Source organism: Schistocerca gregaria, chromosome 1, assembly GCF_023897955.1.
Source record: "Schistocerca gregaria isolate iqSchGreg1 chromosome 1, iqSchGreg1.2, whole genome shotgun sequence".
NCBI classification, from domain to species: domain Eukaryota; kingdom Metazoa; phylum Arthropoda; class Insecta; order Orthoptera; family Acrididae; genus Schistocerca; species Schistocerca gregaria.
The window spans coordinates 218,808,993-218,829,902 of NC_064920.1; the positions used below are offsets into that span (position 1 = coordinate 218,808,993).

Sequence of the window (20,910 nt, forward strand, 5' to 3'; positions counted from 1 at the left end):
CAGCATGGGTTTGGGAAAGGGAGGGACACAATGGTAGGGGGATGGGCTGGGAAGTTGCTGTGCTGTCTCTGAGAGCTTGCAGGGATGTAAGGGGAACTGGTTGCTAGGTGCAGGAGCCAGCTATTTGTGGGGGAGGGGGGGGGGGAGTAGAGAAGGGGAAAAGACTAGTATGTGTGTTGGTGGGATAGAAGGCATTTGTAGTATAAAAGTGGGAGCAGGGAAGGGGATAGGTGGAGGGGTGGACTAGCAAAGGTTGGGACCAGGGGGTTACATGATCCTAAAGTATATTGCACTGAGAGTTCTCACCTTCACAGTTCAGAAAATCTGGTGTTGGCTGGAAGGATAATGTTGTACACTATGTTCAGCAACTGGGTGGTCCAGCTGTATCTTGCTAGGTGTGGCATTGGCCATTCAAACAGACAGACAGTTTGGTAGAGGTCACACCCACATAGAAAGCAATACAGTGGCTGCAGTAGTGTTCCCCCTCCTTTTTTATCCACAAGTTCTTCTCTCACTGGCTCTTCTGGAATGAGTTAGCACTTCACTCAATGCCCCTCACATTCAGGTAAACTGTATCCCACAGTATTCTGTGCTAAGTGTCACACTTTTCTGTACAGCCATCAATGGTCTTGTAACCTCTGTTGGACCTTTGTCTACCCTGGCGTTGTACGGCAATGATTTTTGCATCTGGTGCAGCTCCCACTTGGTAGCTGCTGAGTGCCAGCCCCAAGGTGCCAACTGACAGGCCTCTGCATGGGCCACCTCCCGTGGCTTTGTTTTCTCCCTCCAAAATGCAGGTTACGGATTTATGTCATTTACCCACAGTACACCTCCATCCCGAACATTATTTAGGTGATGAGCTCCTTGATGAGTAGTACAGTCCTGTTTCTTGGGCCTTATATTTGATAAAAAGCTGATATGGCTGCACTATATTTGCTACCTAAAGACTGTGTGTGCGAAAGTGTAATGTTCTCCACCTCCGGCGCAGCTCATCTTGGGGTGCAGACCATATACAACCCTTTCCATCTTTACTGTGCTCTAGTCATGTCCAGACTAGATTATGGTAGTTAGGTGCATGGCTCAGTGGCTCCTTCCACTTTGCAACTGCTTGACTTTGTTCACCATTGTGGAATGCGTCTGTCTGTTGGTGCCTTTCGCACTAGTTCCATTGACAGTCTCCTCACAGAAGCGGGAGGGATTGCTGGTTGGCATGCGTTCCCCCCCCCCCCCCCCCCCCCTCCCCCTCGTCTATTTCTTATTGATCACTCAAATGGGATAGTAACCATGTGCTTACAGCAGAAGGCCTCATTCCCCAGGAGATCGACTACTCCATTTTCTAAGTGTTTTAGTATTTTTTATTTATGTGTTTATATCATATTAGCTTTCTCCCTTTTCAGAATTTCCTTACACACTGTGCTTAATTGCATTTTTGATGAATTCTTTTTTGAACTACCTTAACTCCATTCCAGGTAGTTTAATTATGGTTATGAATGTACTGACTGAAGTTTAAATATTGCATACTAGATGGAAATTCATTACAAACTTAACCCATACACATTCAAAATGATTGTTTTCTCTACATAATTTGTCGTAATTGTGTGATTCTTTGTTGTACATCATCTCACCAGACAGCTTCCTTTGGCCATTTCGATTTTGAATAAGTACTTTAAAGTGGTTCGAGGCAATGATGGAGTTTGTAAGAAATCCTTGGCTGTGCTACATAACTGTTCTAATTCAGATACACATAGAACTATGGTTACACTACTGACAAAAGTTCTTCATAGCAGGTGAGACTGATATAAGAAACTTTGTCAATTTTCATGTCACTTTCAGGTATTATGAAAAAGTAAGCTTCATTGTAATACGTTTAGGTGGGAGAAGTGGACTGCATGTCTTAGAAACTGCTTGTAATTGTGTTGTTTCTCCTAAAGCATTTTACGTTCTCAGCATTTATTGGCTGCATAGCTACAATATTACTTAATATGGTCTCTAAATGACAGAAAAGGGATTTCTGTTTTGTACGTACTCCAAATGTGTGTGCATGAGTGTCACTGCAAGAAATATATTCATAGTGTTTAATTATTGGTATATAAAAAATGCCTGTGTCAATAAACAACTCTGTAACATTCCAGAGGCAGTCCATTTATATTTGTGGTGCCTTATAAATGATGAACGTTAACATGTTGAAATTTAGTTGCATGACCTAAGTAGAGACATTTGAGGGTAGGTGCTAAGAGTTGCATTGCATGCTTAAAGATAATTTCTGGAGATTGTCAAAGTTGTGTGGGTCATATAAGTTTTATTTTTTGTGTGTATCATAGGAACGGATAAAAGGACATTACAATCATGCAGCATGTTCAAATTATCAAACAATTAATGAAATACAGTTTTTATTTCCATAGTAAAGTGAGAAAAAACTACAGACTTCATGTATAGTCCACAAATGAAAATATTTCAAATTAACTCGGAATGTTAATTGCTATCCCAATTAATGTACTGTCATATAAAGTAAATCTGCTGGTTCTTTATTTTAAGACAGCTGCTGCATTTTACATTGGACAGTGGGGTCAGTGAAATCTAAGATATAGTAGCAGTTTGTTTCTGAACTTCATACTCTGTCACTCATTGTACCTGTAAGCCATGGATTTCATGCATAGCACCTGAGACTCAATCTCCCCTCAGTTTTGGACACTTAATGAACTTTTTGCAGAACTGTATGGTTTTGACATCCTGGTGGACTCAGAACTAAAGCCATGGCTGTTAGAAGTTAACCTATCCCCATCACTGGGCTGCGACTCTCCATTAGATGTCAGAGTGAAGTCTGCAATGTTGGTGGACCTTCTAACTCTAGTGGGGCTACCAGCAATTGATCCAATGCTGCGGCGTATAAATGAACCTCATCATCACAGTAACCCTGCTGATAGTACCAAGAAGCTTAATGTGAGTGTTCCCATGCTCTTAAATTTGTCTTTAAATGAATATGTGAGTTAATTTGTGTGATAATTTGTGAGTTCTACATACAGCACTGCCAAGGGACTACATTCTTTTTTTCATTAGGTGTATGGTGTGGTTACTGTGAAAGCATGTTACTTTCCTTTTTAAAGTTGTTTACAAGTTGGGATATGTTCCCTGCAGTAGCATAAGTGTTGCATGTTTCACTGCTTGTGTTGAACTGAAGCTTTCCTCTGCTTGCAGACACTTGTCCTTCTTTGCATGAAAACCTGTATTGTCACTGAGATTGATCTGATCAAGTAGAGAATGTTAAAAATGACAATTTGTCTTCTCTTATGTTGGGAGAGGGCCTCTTACAGCCTGTGTGTGTGTGTGTGTGTGTGTGTGTGTGTGTGTGTGTGTGTGTGTGTGTGTGTTTTTAGACAGTAAGCTATGCAGAGATTAATTGCAGTAGCAAAATTCTGATATAACATTGTAGAAAGCTTATGGGTGAGTGGACCAGCACAAGGAGCCACAGAAACCCGGTTGCAGACAGGAACATAAGGTTCAGATACTTTGTAGACGTCGATATCATGAAGAGTGAAGTGATTATCGAAAACTTCTTAATGCCCTTACTCCCTAGGTTATGCACTTTGTTCACAATCATTTGTTAAATTTTGTACCATAATGAGTCCTGTGTACTCATTAGGACACATACTGCGCAAGTAGTAACGTGTGTGATGAATTACTCCAAACTTCTGATAGCTGTCACTACTATCATAAGAATCAGCAGTAACTACTGACACTCGGGAATAGCAGGATCTGTTTCTGTTGGAAAAGCAATAAAGTATGTCCAGAACTGACCAGAGGAAGAAATACAATAATTCATGTTCTGGAAGACAGGTCTGTCGGGAGGAGTGCTAATTTTAGAAGTTATGTTGGTTGTATCATAGTAGCCTCTTTTTCCACCATTCTTCAGAACTGTCTCATGAGTGAGACTTCAGAGATTCAATAAAGGAAAGAAAAATATTTTCTTCCATCATTGGTATGCAGTGGGCACTAAGAAGAAGCAAATAAGAGATATTCATGTAGGTAGGAAGGAGACAGGAAAGGTAATGTCTTTAGTGGTGCTCATCCTGATTACCCCCTGTGGTGTGCGTACTGTAAGACCTTCAGTACGTACTGTAAGACCTTCAGTACACACACCATCAGATTATTTGACTTGTCGCTCTAACGAAGTAGGCGAGTGTCAGCAATATGTCTCGTGGTCTTATTGTGGCATGTTTATCTTCTGCCATTAGGTCAGACGATAGAAATGCCACTTTCACGCTTAGAGTAGCAGATTGACAGTAACCAACTTCAAACAGAACTTGATTAATTTTCACACACATTTATTAAAAATAATAACAAGCATAACTTGGTTCTGGATGCTATTTACAATTGACAATCTGAAGTTCCTTTGGTATTGGTACATTAATCTTATTCTCACATATATCTCTGATAATTGACAAAAGTGTCTATACATTTATCTTCATGGCTATGTACAGGAATATGGTAATCTTATTTGGCGCAGACTGAAACTTGACTATAGATTGGTACAGACAAATGTAGAACTCGTACAGACAAATGCAGACTGACTGATCGGAGGTCTGTACACTCGTTATAATACCTCGCCCGTTCATGTATCACTGTGCAAGTGTGATGTGCAAGGAGAAAAGGTTCTACGTTAGCAGCAATCTCATTGGCTGCGTTACATATTAATACGCGGGTCGGCGGAAGCAGAATTTTGTCTGTCTCTATGGCAGCGCCATCTCGTAGTGTGCTCTGTTTTGCTTAGCGGGGCGCGCTCTAGTGGGAAGGTTGTGTACACGTTGACTACGCGGAACTATGTACACAATACCACCTCAGCTCAACTCCAATCGTGGGGCACTAAGCATCATTATCTTATATTTTCCAGCATGTGTACTTCCAATCTAACTCTGGAAACTTCATAAATCTATAATACTTCTTTCTCAAGAATGTGAAACTATACTGTTTGAAGTTATGTATAATTTACTCTAGGTTATCTGTAGGATGTGATGTACTAAATCTTCTGGAATTAAAATTGTTATAGTCTGAAGATGCAGAGTGAGTCTTACGAAGAAACAAACCAATTAGGCAGGAAATAATAAATGTAGGTAGAGAATTTATTTAAGAACAGAAGTATACCACATTAAATTAAGCAACAAATATTTATCTTCAAAAACACAGAATTTATAGGTCCAGATGAAAAGGAAAAAAGTGACTAAAGAGAAACCAAGGAAAAGGAAAAAAACTCAAATGGGTTACAGCATTTGTTAGAGATATCAGAGCTTGAAGAAACGTTAATAAGATCATGGATGCACTGAATTAGACAAACTACTCACAAATATTTTTCAGAGAATGTGAGAGGGTAGTGTGAGACCACAATATTATTGCACTTGGCCTCCCATGGCTCTTAATGGAAACATACAGTGATGTAACAGTAAATGAGTACAGTAATGACTAAGAAAGACACAGTGCACTGTAAATGATTTTCAGAAAACTGTGCCTAAAATGTCAAGTGGTTTAATGTGTTCTTGTGAAATATCAAGATAAAAACTCACTATAAGCTGACCGAAGAGTCCTCACTCCCAGGTGCAAAAAATATTGTGGGAATTTGATTAAAGAAATGATTAAAAACAGCAGTGGAAGAAGAAAACAAAGCATAGTTATGTATGTAAATATGAGATGAAAAGTAATGCTCTAGAATTTTTTATTCTGTTCTGAATATTGGTTGGGGGTACTACATGTGATGCATATTATTTGGTCAACTTTTCCTGCTTCAACAATGCAGGTCTAGCCCCCTTTACTAGAGGGCTCAGACTTGTAGCACGTAATATGGCAGTGTGTAATGTAACTCTGTTGGTGTGTGAGAATTTTTGTGCTGTATAGGAGTTCCATGAATTCAGTGTGTTCATCATGGGAAACCCTCTCCTTCACTGTGATCATGCGAGACCACGCAAAGTGCTGCAATGTCTGTAACAGATCAACACCTTGATTTCATTGTTGTCAATCATTCTCCACATGGTCCTGACTTGACATCCATCAGATTTTCATCTGTTTCCAAATCTTACAAAACACCTTTGAGGACTTGCTAGCGATGAAGCAGTGCAAGCAGACGTGAGGTTGTAGCTCCATCAACAAATGTCAATTATTCTACAGTGGTGATACCAACAAACTGATATCTTTCTTTGGGGGAAATGGGTTTGTCATCAGAGTGACTATGTTGAGAAAGGAATATGACGACTTGAAGAATAAAGATGTGACCCTTGTGCATATGAGTACACATAATATCTAAAGAGTTAAAATGACAGATAACTAAGAGGATTGTACAAGAATTCATATTTCTTTAAATTTTTATTTAATTTGCTTTAAATGTTTGAAATGAAAGAGAAACACAGACAATTAATTAATAATGAAAATAATTTTTCAGAAGCAATAGCAAATGAGGCATGCAGTAAAAAAGATATCTGGAGATAATAGTGTTCAATAGAAATGGTTAAAGCTGGATAAGTTCACAACATTATTTGCAGGCTGTATTTAAATGCTCCAAAACTGTAACTTTTTTTCTACACACTTTGCAATAAGAGACAATGAGTTGAGAAATTGTAGACCTGTCAAAATCCTCCCTGTGATGTAAGATACTCACAAATTTCATAATCAATTGCACAGAAAAAAAAATGGATTTCACTCACCCAAAAGAACAAGCCAAGCTGGCTTGAGAAATGGATATTAGCAAACTCGAAAACAGACTTAAGTTATGATGTGTGCAGTAAATATATAGGGCTACTTCTCTTAAAGGGAAAACTAGATGTAACACAGTATGTTAGTTAAAATATGCGCTGCAGTGACTAAATCACAAATGGCAATTTACTACAGATAACTTGTAGATTAGGCAAAGGACAATGGAAGCTACTGAAAATTCCCAAACACACGTTTATTTGTGTTGATATACAATGAAATGCAGGAGTGGTACATTCTTTCCCATTAACTGTGAACCACAAATGTTGGTGTGCTACAAAACAAGTTACATATCCAAAACACTCATGCTGGTAACTTGTGAAAATATAGTTTTATAAGCAACCAAAAAAATCTCAAAAACCCCTCGGGGGCTCAGCATTCATTTGCCAGATATGGGCTTGGTGACGCCACGGTTCCTAAGCTGGGAACTGATAAGTACTGCCAGTCCCATGTTGTCGTAACATCCGGGCATGCTTCAGCAACCACAGTGCACCATGGCAGTGGAATGTTGTGTATCACAAGGAATGGGGATCTTGGCTTGAACACCCGGATCACAAGGCTGGTAAAAACCTTCTTAAACAAAAAACCTTAATCTCAAATAGTGTTGCACACTGATGAGGTGCGTGGCTGTTGACGTGGAATAGTTGTTCACAGACAACCTGTGTGATTTCTGCTGCACCTCAGTTGTATAAGTCTTACGTAGTTACGTGGGGCTCTGTGTATGTGGACTTACGTTTCCCTAGCTGCTCATGGGACCAGGATGGAATCTTCAAACTTTTCTCTTCCTCCTCCCAGCAGAGAAGGTGAACTGCTGGAAGATGCAAACATCAATCAAACAAGAGGGCTTGGGCAGCCAGTTAATAACAGAATATATGCTGGTTGTCAAAATGTGTTTACTATAGTTAAACGGAATGAGGGTAGCTTTGATAAAGTTTCACCGTTCTATGTACAAAAAGTCTTAGAGGGCATTGTGGGAACCTTCAGATATGTGAAATGCTTAAAGAAAGGGGACCCTGTTGGTCAAAATGTTTAGTTCCCAACAAGTGAAGAATCTCCAGAAAGCTCAATGCCTCAGGGAGTGTGCAGTTTAAACCAAACTGCACATGACGTTGAGCTACACCAAAGGTGTTGTGACTTGCAGGAATCTAGTTGACATTCCCCAAGAACAACTTGGTCAGTTGTGCTAGGAAGTCATTGTGGATGTTCAAAACATTATGGAAGGGATGATTTTGTTAAAAGAGTGAAGCCACTTGTGTTCAAATGGGATAAGCCATCTGCAACAGAGTTGGTTTTCCTTTCCTCCAAAATGTCAGCTGCCCTGGTGCTCACACTGTCTGGAATAGAGGCTGCAGTGTCTCACTTGAAGAACTGAAGACCCAGGAGAGAAAGACAACAAAGCACATCCCACGTGATGAAGCCAAAAAATATAAAAGACAGTGCAGCCATCCACATTTGCTGCCTCCTTTGCTTCCATTCCCAAACATCCAGTCCAAAAAACCAATGCCGCTACACAGACTGTGGTTGCTAGTGTCAGCACTAATACCTGCATTTGTCAATGCGCTTGTGTTGCTGCAGTTCCTTTGAAGCCTACCTCTTCCCACAGAATTTAGGAAAAGTCTGTGGTTGATGACATTGTGGAACTTCTTGCCTCTCCAAAGAGCCAGTCTTGTCCACCATCCAGTGCTGCTGCTACCATTTTTGAAATTGTGGCTCCAAAGTCTCCTCAGACAAAAAAAAGTGTCAAAGGTGAAGAATCACCCACTGAAGGAGACTGGAAGTGCATAGTTTGACAGTGTAGACTTCCTCTCTGCTGTCTCTCTCGGATCTTCTTCAGAGATCATGGACATAGGTGACGGACTGGAGCAGTTGTCTCACCCCAAGACTGAGCCTGTACCCTTTACAAGCTTCCCTCCCTGGCAGAAAGGCAGGCTGAAAGTTCTACCCCTGTGGTAGATGGCTCCCATTATACGGTGGAAGATTACTGGTGTCAGGACACACGTGGAAGAACTGACATTCTTAGCACAGGTATACCCCCACCCCCACCCCTGTGCTTGTGTGTGACAGACACACATTTTAAAGTGTCCAGTGCCCCTGTACTATGGGACTACAGGGCTATATGCTCTATCGCAAGGATGACCTAACTGTGGAAAGGGCCAAGGTGTGTATCGCTGCATTCGTCAATAACTCACACCACTTTGCTGCCCTCCCCCTGCCTACTGACCTGCGAGCTGTTCCCACTGAAATTCATGTCTGCGGAGATGGGAACTTGCACTCCAGCACATCCTTTCATCCCGCCATCCCCTTGGACTGAACCTACGTTAAACAACCTCACTCCCATTTACTTTTCAGTCTTCTCCTCTTTCCCTTTCCTCTTTAGCCATTCATGCATCTTTTCATCCTACATCTTTATACTATACACCTCTTTACTTCTGTATGCATCCTCTTTGGTTTGATGCTGGCACAGTACCTACAGTAGAATATCTTTGGCTTCCCTCTGACAACCATGCCTCCATCCTTGCTACCCTCCCTGTTTTCCTTTCCCTGTTGCTCCATAACCTGGGTTGTGAGTAACTAAATCCACTTTCCCTTCTTCCCTTTCTTTCCCCTCTCTCCTCCCTCACGAAGGAACATTTATTCTGAAAGCTAGGAACTTAAATTTTCAGTTGTTTTTTGTGTTTCTATCGGCTGTACTGAGCTGAGGTAAGTACTGGCCAGCCCCTCTCTCTCTTTGTTAGTAATTGTTTCACATCTTCATATGAGATTTTCCATTAATTAGTTAGATCACTTTTTTCTCACTTTATCTACCTCCACAAGATGCAATAGATTGAGGCTTTCACAGATCTTTTGGAACACCTCCCCCGACCACTCCTCCTCCTGTGAGACATAAGTGCTCATCATGTCTTGCGGGGCTCAGCCTTCACTTGCCTCCGTGGTTGGGTTTTGGAGAGCCTTGTGATGTATCACAAGCTGTGTATGCTTGATACAGGTCAACCCACTCATTTCTGTGCTGATACTGGGTCATTCTCAGCCATCGACCTTTCTTTCTGCTCTGCAGCCTTTACAGTCTCTGTCCACTGGGAAATCACTGGCAACCTTCATTCCAGTGGCCACTTCCCTCTTGCAGTCACCTACTGCATGGAGCTTTCCCTGAAAATAAGCCACCAAAATGAATGGTCATTGGGGCTAACTGGATACTGTTCAGTCATCTGTCTGTTTTTGAACACTACACGGTGTCCAGGAGTGGGTAGGCCAAATTATACAAGTGGTCCATCATACAGTTAAGTCATGGCAGCAAGAGAGGGGAAGAAAACCAATGTACACATGTACACTCCGTGTGCATACCGGGGGGAGTCATTCCAGATGTGGAAAGGGTCCTTCCGGATGCCATGAAGGGTACAGGGTGCACCCATCTGCAGGTGGTCGCTCATGTCGGCACCAATGATGTGTGTCGCTATGGATCGGAGGAAATCCGGCTTCCAGCGGCTATCTGATTTGGTGAAGACTGCCAGTCTCGCTAGCGGGATGAAGCAGAGCTCACCATCTGCAGCATCGTCGACAGGACTGGCTGCGGACCTTTGGTACAGAGCCGAGTGGAGGGTCTGAATCAGAGGCTGAGACGGTTCTGTGACCCTGTGGGCTGCAGATTCCTCGACTTGCACCATAGGGTGGTGGGGTTTCGGATTCTGCTGGATAGGTCATGAGTCCACTACACGCAACAAGCGGCTACACGGGTAGCAGGGGTTGTGTGGCGTGGGCTGGGCGGTTTTTTAGGTTAGATGGCCTCGGGCAAGTACAGAAAGGGCAACAGCCTCAACGGGTGCGGGGCAAAGTCAGGACATGCGGGGACCAAGCAGCAATCGGTATTGTAATTGTAAACTGTCGAAGCTGCGTTGGTAAAGTACCGGAACTTCAAGCGCTGTTTAAAAGCACCGAAGCTGAAATCTTTATAGGTACAGAAAGCTGGCAGAAGCCAGAGATAAATTCTGCTTTACAAAGGTACAGAGGGTGTTTAGAAAGGATAGATTGCATGCAACCGGTGGTGGAGTGTTCGTCGCTGTTAGTAGTAGTTTATCCTGTAGTGAAGTAGAAGTGGATAGTTCCTGTGAATTATTATGGGTGGAGGTTACACTCAACAACCGAGCTAGGTTAATAATTGGCTCCTTTTCCCGACCTCCAGACTCAGCAGCATTAGTGGCAGAATAACTGAGAGAAAATTTGGAATACATTTCACATAAATTTTCTCAGCATGTTATAGTCTTAGGTGGAGATTTCAATTTACCAGATATAGACTGGGACTCTCAGATGTTTAGGACGGGTGGTAGGGACAGAGCATCGAGCGACATTATATTGAGTGCACTATCCAAAAATTACCTCGAGCAATTAAACGGAGAACAGACTCCTGGAGATAACATCTTGGACCTACTCATAACAAACAGACCCGAACTTTTCGACTCTGTATGTGCAGAACAGGGAATCAGTGATCATAAGACCGTTGCAGCATCCCTGAATATGGAAGTTAATAGGAATATAAAAAAAAGAGAGGAAGGTTTATCTGTTTAGCAAGAGTAATAGAAGGCAGATTTCCGACTACCTAACAGATCAAAATGAAAATTTCTGTTCCGACACTGACAATGTTGAGTGTTTATGGAAAAAGTTCAAGGCAATCGTAAAATGCGTTTTAGACAGGTACGTGCAGAGTAAAACTGTGAGGGATGGGGAAAACCCACCGTGGTACAACAACAAAGTTAGGAAACTTCTGCGAAAGCAAAGAGAGCTTCACTCCAAGTTTAAACGCAGCCAGAACCTCGCAGACAAACAGAAGCTAAACGATGTCAAAGTTAGCGTAAGGAGGGCTATGTGTGAAGCGTTCAGTGAAGTCGAAAGTAAAATTCTATGTACCGACTTGACAGAAAATCCTAGTAAGTTCTGGTCTTACGTTAAATCAGTAAGTGGCTCGAAACAGCATATCCAGACACTCCGGGATAATGATGGCATTGAAACAGGATGACACGCGTAAATCTGAAATACTAAACACCTTTTTCCAAAGCAAAGGAACGGAAGGTTCCAAATGATTGGAAAAGAGCACAGGTAGTCCCAGTCTTCAAGAAGGGTCGTCGAGCAGATGCGCAAAACTATAGACCTATATCTCTGACGTCGATCTGTTGTAGAATTTTAGAACGTGTTTTTTGCTCGAGTATCATGTCGTTTTTGGAAACCCAGAATCTGCTCTGTAGGAATCAACATGGATTCCGGAAACAGCGATCGTGTGAGACCCAACTCGCTTTATTTGTTCATGAGACCCAGAAAATATTAGATACAGGCTCCCAGGTAGATGCTATTTTCCTTGACTTCCGGAAGGCGTTCGGTACAGTTCCACACTGTTGCCTGATAAACAAAGTAAGAGCCTACAGAATACCAGACCAGCTGTGTGGCTGGACTGAAGAGTTTTTAGCAAACAGAACACAGCATGTTGTTATCAATGGAGAGACGCCTACAGACATTAAAGTAACCTCTGGTGTGCCACAGGGGAGTGTTATTGCTTTTCACAATATATATAAATGACCTAGTAGATAGTGTCAGAAGTTCCATGCGGCTTTTCGCGGATGATACTGTAGTATACAGAGAACTTGCAGCATTAGAAAATTGTAGCGAAATGCAGGAAGATCTGCAGCGGATAGGCACTTGGTGTAGGGAGTGGCAACTGACCCTTAACATAGACAAATGTAATGTATTGGAAATACATAGAAAGAAGAATCCTTTATTGTATGATTATATGATAGCGGAACAAACACTGGTAGCAGTTACTTCTGTAAAATATCTGGGAGTATGCGTGTGGAACGATTTGAAGTGGAATGATCATATTAAATTGATTGTTGGTAAGGCGGGTACCAGGTTGGGATTGATTGGGAGAGTTCTTCGAAAATGTAGTCCATCAACAAAGGTGGCGGCTTACAAAACACTTGTTCGACCTATACTTGAGTATTGCTCATTAGTGTGGGATCCATACCAGATCAGGCTGACGGAGGAGATAGAGAAGATCCAAAGAAGAGCGGCGCGTTTCGTCACAGGGTTAGATGGTAAGTGTGGTAGCATTACGGAGATGTTTAACAAACTCAAGTGGCACTCTCTGCAAGAGAGGCGCTCTGCATCGTGGCATAGCTTGCTCGCCAGGTTTCGAGAGGATGCGTTTCTGGATGAGGTATCGAATATATTGCTTCCCCTTACTTATACCTCCCGAGGAGATCACGAATGTAAAATTAGAGAGATTAGAGCGCGCACGGAGGCCTTCAGACAGTCGTTCTTCCTGTCAACCCTACGCAACTGGAACAGGAAAGGGAGGTAATGACGGTGGCACGTAAAGTGCCCTCCGCCACACACCGTTGGGTGGCTTACGGAGTATAAATGTAGATGTAGACTGTTGACTGATCTTAGGAGGCAACCTATACCTTGGTGGACTGATGACTGTTACTCAGTAGTCCAGGTCAGATGTGCTTCCCTTGGCTGGTTTAAGTACCAGCCAACTGCAGAGAACCTCACAGCATTTTGAGTCCCAAGAGCCAAGGTCATTTGCATAAGCAAGGAGAGCATGAAAAGGTCATGGAAAGTGTTCCTGGGTTCGCACAACCATTCCACTTGCAAACGTATGGGAAGCCATCAGGAGGATTTCTGGTAAACACAGTCATTTATCAATAGCAGCAGTGGTGAAACAGGGATGTCTCCAGACAAGGCTGAGACATACCACAGAAGCTGGCAGCGCATTTTTCAAAAACAACTGCCAATGCTAGCCAGGAACCGACATTTTAACACTATTGTTTGATTGCAGAGAGGGGCAGGTTGGACTTCAGATACCACAATTCTGAGTCTTAGAACTGCCCTTTCCCCAAGTGGGAGTTCAAATTGGCACTGTCTGAGACTTGTGATGCTGCAACTAGCCATGACCAAATCCTGTATTGCATGCTTTAATATTTGTCAGCAGTCTCAAAAGAAATCATCCTATAATGGTTTAATTTGATATGGCAGACGGATCACTTCCCAAACTCATGGAAAGAGGGAATTCTGATCTCTCTCCTTAGACCAGGAAAGGACTGCACATGTCCCAGTTGTTATCGGATTACTACCGTAACAAATTGTGTAGAAAGACCTTGTAGCAAATGGTCATCTGGTCTAGTTGTGAGAGAGCATACACCTCCTTAGCTACTCTCTTTGTGGATTCTGGAGATTGTGGTCCACAGTAAACAATCTGACTGTCCTAGAGGTGGCTATTCAGCAGGAACGTAAATATCACTGTATCTGCATGTTCTGTGGTATCAGCAAGGCATTCAGTGCTACTTGGAGAAGCAGTATTCTCAAACAAGTACATCAGTGGGGCTTTCATGGCCACCTCCCCATTTTCATATGCTCTTTCTTGTCTCGGCAGTTTTTTAGGACCCAAGTCGGTCAAATGCTGTCTGATTGTTTTGAGCAGGAGATTGGTGTTCCTCAGGGTAATGTTTTAAGTGTTACCCTCTTTGCCGTAACAATGAACAGTATCATGTATATTGTAAGTAGTCCCAGGCAGTGCTCCTTATCTGTGGATGCTTTTGTTGTTCTCTCTTCCTCCTCCAGTGTCGCAACAGTTAATTTACCTGAAATTAATGTGAGGGATGCCATTCTGCATTTTAAAGACACAGTAAGATTTCTGGGCCTAATTTTTGATGCCATGGTTGCCACACCTGAGATCTGCAAACCAGAATCCTAAAGGCACTGAACATCATAAAGTGCATTAGCTACAGGACCTGGGGAGTGGACAGGGCCCATCTGCTCCAGTTTTATAGGGCTTTCATGTGTTTGTGGCTATATTATGGGTGCACAGTGTACGGATCGATGAGGCTTTCTTATTTGAAGAACATTCAGGCTGTCCACCATGAGGGTATTGACTGGCCACATGTGCTTGTGGGACCAGTCCCATACCCAGTCTCTGTGCTGTGGCTGGGGAATGCCACTTACAATCTGACGGCAACTCCTCATGGTGCATCAGGCATGCAAGTTCCTCACAGCTCCAAATTCACCTTCATACTGTACTGTTGCTCATCCACCTCGGGAACACCTTTTCTACAATCATCGATGAGCAACAAGACCATTTGGGATTAGAGTACAGCATATGGTGGAATAACTTGGTGTGGAGCAAGTAAAAGCTCAAATTCAGAGTTTTAACTGTCTTTCATTCTGTTTGCTACAGAGACTCACTGTAATTTTAGATTTGGCGCAATACAGGAGAGATTCACTCCTGCAAATGTTTTTAATACTTCATGTTATAAAATTTTATCTGAGCATCACAACTCCACAGCTGTCTTTACAGATGGGTTGAAACAAGGCGCTCTGCTGTTTTACCTGGTTGTGTCCACAAGGTCCAATTGTCTCTAGGCTTTACAGTCTCCGACAGGGAATTGTATGCAATCTTGTGGTCACTGGAGCAGATGAGTTGTGCTTAGAGTGCTTAAGTCCTTGTCTATTCCAATTCTCTGAATGCCCTTCACTCTCTCCAAGACTTGTACCCAGAAGATAAAGTAGTTCAGAATATCCAGGACGCCATCCTGCAACTGCAATGGCTGGAGGAGGAGATGTCTTTCTGCAGGGAACCAGGGCACTTGGATATTAGGGGGAATGAAAGGGTGGATGTAGCAGCCAAGGAGGCATGTCACGATTCTCAGGTTTTCAGTGTACCATCCCCCTGCATGCTACCATCTCACTGTTGAGGTACACAGTCATGCATCAATGTGAAGACAAGTGGCTGGAAGTGACAGATAATAAGCTGCATCTCATAAAGCCCATTATGCAGCCATGGCAGTCCTCCTTTCAGCTACAGAAATGGCATGAGGCCCTCCTCATTCTTCTTCACATAGGCCACAGGTCTTTAACACATGGATTCTTGTTCCGACAAGAGGACTCTCCAATACATGACGTACAGATTACTGTGTGCCACATTTTACTAGAGTGTTTTATATTTGGATGAGAGAGAGAGAGAGAGAGAGAGAGAGAGAGAGAGAGAGAGAGAGAGAGAGAGAGAGAGAGATGTAGGTAGCCCCTCTGTCGCTCATTTCTTGTGTATGTTTATCTTAAAATTATAGTGTAAAATGCTTAACATTATTAAATGACTGTTGGTATGTTCTGACAGTGTAGGCGGGTGCATTCAGCAGATACACTTACAGTAACAGCAACAGGGTCAAGGAGAGCAAACAGTTCGTCAGCACGTTTAACTTACAGCTCACTTTCACTCAGCCCAGAAGAATCTAGAATTGTTCGTTGTGCACGCATGGAATATGAGCGCCGTGGTGGATTTGTGCGAATCTTTCCTTCAGTTGAGAGCTGGAATCGTTACAGTGCATTTCTTGGTAAGTATAAAAACAGAAATTGATTGAAATAAAAGAAATGTTTTGGACTTGATAAGTAATCTACGTAAACATTTATCTAATAATGACTAGATATTTGCATTAATATGTTGTAGGAGACACTTTTCCTTAATGAGAAACCACAAGAGTATTTATAAAAAAACTGTGTTTGAATAGCATTAAATATTAAGGTGCTAGATAGGAACATAGCAGTTCATAACATCTGTAACGAAGAAAGGGGCATAGAAATATTGTCAGTGTGAAGCCTGTTAGTAAAAAGATATAGAAATTTATACTAACAGTGCATACAGGAGAGCAGTTGTTTCTTAAATTTGTCTAATGTATGTTCCTATATATATGATTACATAAAGTCTTATCAGTTAAATGCAGGGTGTAACTTGGCTCACATGGTACTAAAACATTGGTAGTCCCATAGTGTAATGAAAGATGATCTCTTCCAGCTGTTGAAGGATCTGATGAACATATTTCAAATAAGGTACGCCACACTGCAGTAATTACGTGAAGGAAAATTGCTACTCACCATATAACAGAGATGATGAGTCGCAGATAGGCACAACAAAAGGACTCTCACAATTAAAGCTTTCGGCCATTAAGGCATTTGTCAACAATACACACACACATATGGATGCACACGCTCCCTCAAACCACACACACACACACACACACACACACACACACACACACACAAACTAAACCTCACTGCGAGCAGCAGCACCAGTGCATGATGGGAGTGGCAACTGGGTAAGGGTAAGGAGGAGGCTGGGGCAGAAAGGGGGAGGGATAGTATGGTGGGGATAGTGAATAGTGAAGTTCTGCAGGTTAGACAGAGGGTAGGGGAGAGGTGAGGAGGGAGGGGGGGGGGGGAGGAAGCAGCAGAAGAGGAGAGAAATAAAGACTTAGTTGATGGTGGAATGAGGGCTGTGTAGTGCTGGAATGAGAACAGGGAATGGGCTGGATGGGTGAGGACAGTGACTAAAGAAGGTTGAGGCCAAGAGGGTTACAGTAAAATGGATGTATTGCTGGGAAAGTTCCCCCTGCACAATTAAGAAAAACTAGTGGTGGTGGGAAGGATCCATATGGCACAGGCTGTGAAGCAGTCATTGAAATGAAGAATATCATGTTTGGCAGTGTGTTCAGCAACAGGACGGTCCACTGGCCACAGTTTGCTGGTGGCCATTCGCGTGAACAGCCAGCTTGTTAGTTAGCATGCCTACACAGAATGCAGCACAGTGGTTACAGCTTAGCTTATAGACTACATGACTGGTTTCACAAGTAGCCTTGCCTTTGAAAAGATAGGTGATGTTAGTGACAGGACTGGAGTAGGTGGTGGCGGGAGGATGTATGGACAGATCTTGAATTCAGGTCTATTACAGATGTATGAGCCATGAGGTAAGGGATTGGGAGCAGGGATTGTGCAAGGATGGGCAAGTATTGTGTAGGTTTGGTGGACAGTGGAATATCACTGTGGGAGGGATGGCGAGGAAAGTGGGCAGGACATTTCTCATATCAGGGCACAATGACAGGTAATTGAAACCATGGCGATGAATGTAATTCTGTTGCTCCATTCCTGGGTGGTACTGAGTTATGAGGGGAATTCTCCCCTGCAGCCAGACGGTGGGACTTTGGGAGGTGATGGGAGACTGGAAAGATGAGGCACGGGAGATTTGTTGTTTCTGTACAAGGTTGGGAGGATAATTAAAGTCAGTAAAGGCTTCAGTGATACCCTCAGGATAAATAGAGAGGGACTGCTCATCTCTGCAGATGCTACAACCACAGATGGCTAGGCTGTGTGAAAGAGACTTTCTCATTTTGACTTCCATGATGCTTACCTATAGTTGGCATTCCACGTGGTTTCTCAGACTTTGCTGGTTCTCGACATCCCCTTTGGACTTTGCCAGTTTAATTGCTTAACTTCTGTAATCTTGTCTGTGCCAGTAATTTGCCAATGGTATTTGAAGTAGTTGATTCAGGACGTCCCCTGTTGCATCACTTACCTTAATGACTGGGTTAGGGGCACTACATGTGAGGAATATTTGCAAAACCTTCAATTGGTCTTCATTACAAGCTGGAAAAGTGCTGTTTTTCTTCTCCCCAAAGCATTATTATTATTATTATTATTATTATTATTATTATTATTTTCCTTATGACTTTAGTAAATTTAGTCTTGTACCTACAGACCACCACATCAAACCCATCACAACCTGCCAACACCCAAGAACCTGAAGGAGTTCCAGTCATTCTTTGGTAAAATTTCGTATTATGCTCAGTTCATTCCTTCAGGCTGTACGCATCTGCCAGCCTGTTAACTGGGTTCACTGGAAAGGCCCTAAGTTCATCTGGCCCACAGATTGTCAATGGGCTTTTTGGTCTCTCAAGCAGTGTTTGTGTTTGGCTCACTGTCTGGATTCCTTTCACCAGGTAAACCTTCAGTCCTGGGCTGTACACATCCCACTATGGCATTGGTGCCATCCTGTCCCAATCAGAACCCAGATTCCACTGAACAGCCCATTGCTTGGGCATAAGATACTTTCCACTGCACAGTGTAGTTATTCACATGTGAAAATGTTGTGCTAGGTATTATTTTTGGGGTTAGAACGTTTAGTCTCCCTGTAGGGGGGCAAGGTGCCTCTTAATCAACAACCAAAAGCCATTATTTGGCTCTTGTTCCAAGTTGCTGTATAGGACTGCTCGCTGATTGCATAATGGGCTCTCTTTCTTAGTAACTGTTTCTATGATGAAACTTCCTGGCAGATTAAAACTGTGTGCCTGACCGAGACTCGAACTCGGGACCTTTGCCTTTCGCGGGCAAGTGCTCTATGATATTTAGTACTGCTCTACCACCAAGCATGCTAATGCCAAAGCCAATGCTGATGAACTATCATGGTGACTGGTGGAGCCAGATTTGGAGTGAGATTGGCAGGAGGCTCTCAATGTTCATGTTGGATGATGCCGTGCAGTAAACATTGTCAGATTTTCTGTCAACAGCATGTCAAGTCACAACTACCAAAAACCACCGTGGTTGCTGACCTACTTCTCTAGAAATTTTCACTGTCCCACATTGAATTGGCTTGAGTGCACCTAAGGTGCGGGTCAGACATGGCATGTGTTTTTCCTCCTATGTGATGAATTCATGCTTGCTACAGAGGAGCAATGCTGTAGAGTGGGTCCTTGCATTCTTTATTTGCTGCATGTGTCGCATACTGGGGTATGAGTCACATGAAAAAAATGGTGCATTGTCACAGCTACTGGGTGGCGATCGATTATAATCAAACATCTCGTGCGGTCTCGCGAGATCTGTGCACAGGACCAGTCTGTATCATCATCCCTGTTTTCTCCTTGACCAATGCTGTCGCACTCTTGGGACAGGATGCACATTGATTTCGCTGGTCCATTTTTAGGCAGCATATGGTTGTTAGTAGTTGATGCTTTGCCAAACTTCCTGTGTGTAACTAAGCTGTCCTTCATGTTGCTGTTGCCACTTTTCATACACTTTCTGTTATTTTTGCCGTAGAGGAATCCCCTAGGACCCTCATGTCTGGTAACAGTAGGAAGTTTTTGCCATTGGAGTTTGAAGGCTTTCATGCCTGAAGTTGTATCCAGCATTTGACTACGCTCACTTTCATCTGTTTTCTAACTCATAAGTGGAGCAATCCATGTATACGTTAAAGACCCAAAGGAAGTAGTCTGTGTCTGACTCTTCCCTCAGTGATGTACTGCAGAGTTTCCTGGTTACAACCAGATGCCAGTGGTCAGTGGATGCAGTTCACTGCAGCATTTGCATGGGCATCAGCTGCAGGGTCTCCTGGATTTGTTGCACCCTGTGTCACATACTATGGAACACTGCAGTGTACTGCGTTTTCCTCCCTTTTATGCCCAGTCCTTTGGCCAGCAGCAGGAGTGGCTGCTGGGTGTCAAATTGGCCATTGTTTGTTTTTGGATGTCAGTGGGGAGCAGCTGACCAGTCGTGCAAATCATTTGTGCCTGCATCCTGTTCAGACATTGCTGCTGTGTCCTCCTGGTTAGTCACGTAGCAGTGTCGATCACAACATTGTTTCAAGGACAGGTTCCCATTTGGAGTGGTGCATCTACATGTTTCGACCCCATGCGTACCTTCTGCCATCCTCGAATAGCCTGCAGCCATGGGCCTCTGTAAGGTTTGTGCCTCCACCTGCCGAGATAGAGCCTTTGGCTTTCGAAATGCCTCCATATTCTCCCTCCTGCCCTTCTCACCAGTCATAGATGGAGGTGGTCTTGTCCCCACTGCTTCTCCAAAAATAAATTGTCTAACATTACTGAGAGTCCTTTTGCTATCTTCTAAAAATTTTATATCTGGTATTGGGCAAAGAAAAAATGCTCTTAGAATTATCAGTGTACTGCCAGTCTTCTTTATTAAATGTGGGAGTTACTGTGGCTGGTTTCCATCTGTTCAGAATTTCTTTCTTTGTCCAGTGTTTATTGTTGAATAGAAGGCATATAGCTTTCATAAGAGTAGATGTATGCTTGATGAATTCAGTGTTTGTCACTTTCTGGTGTCTTTCTGTTTTCACTCACATCCCCTAATTCTGTTCTGTCTAAATTTACTTTGGCCTTCTTGTCAGGAGTTAAAATTTGTTATTTTACTTTTCACTGTGATTAACTGTCTGCTGTCCTAAGCTTCTTATAAGAATCTAATCATTGTAACATATTACTTTGATGTTCATATTATCTTTTCAGTCCTCATTGAAGTATTTACAGCAATTTATTTGAAAATACTTGTATCCCATTAACATCATTTTCTACTTCTGAAATT

At 42.7% G+C, this 20,910-nt stretch overlaps 1 protein-coding gene across 7 annotated transcripts in view; it reads left to right on the forward strand.

Annotated features, from left to right (window-relative positions):
- The window catches only part of LOC126337435 (tubulin polyglutamylase TTLL5), a 268,881-nt gene that overhangs the window by 203,092 nt on the left and 44,879 nt on the right, over positions 1–20,910 (forward strand). For all 7 annotated transcript variants that reach the window (XM_050001468.1, XM_050001470.1, XM_050001472.1 and 4 more), the window contains 2 exons: positions 2,711–2,940; positions 15,887–16,103. In XM_050001468.1, coding sequence (XP_049857425.1) covers positions 2,711–2,940; positions 15,887–16,103 — 447 coding nt within the window. The remainder of the gene's footprint in view (positions 1–2,710; positions 2,941–15,886; positions 16,104–20,910) is intronic.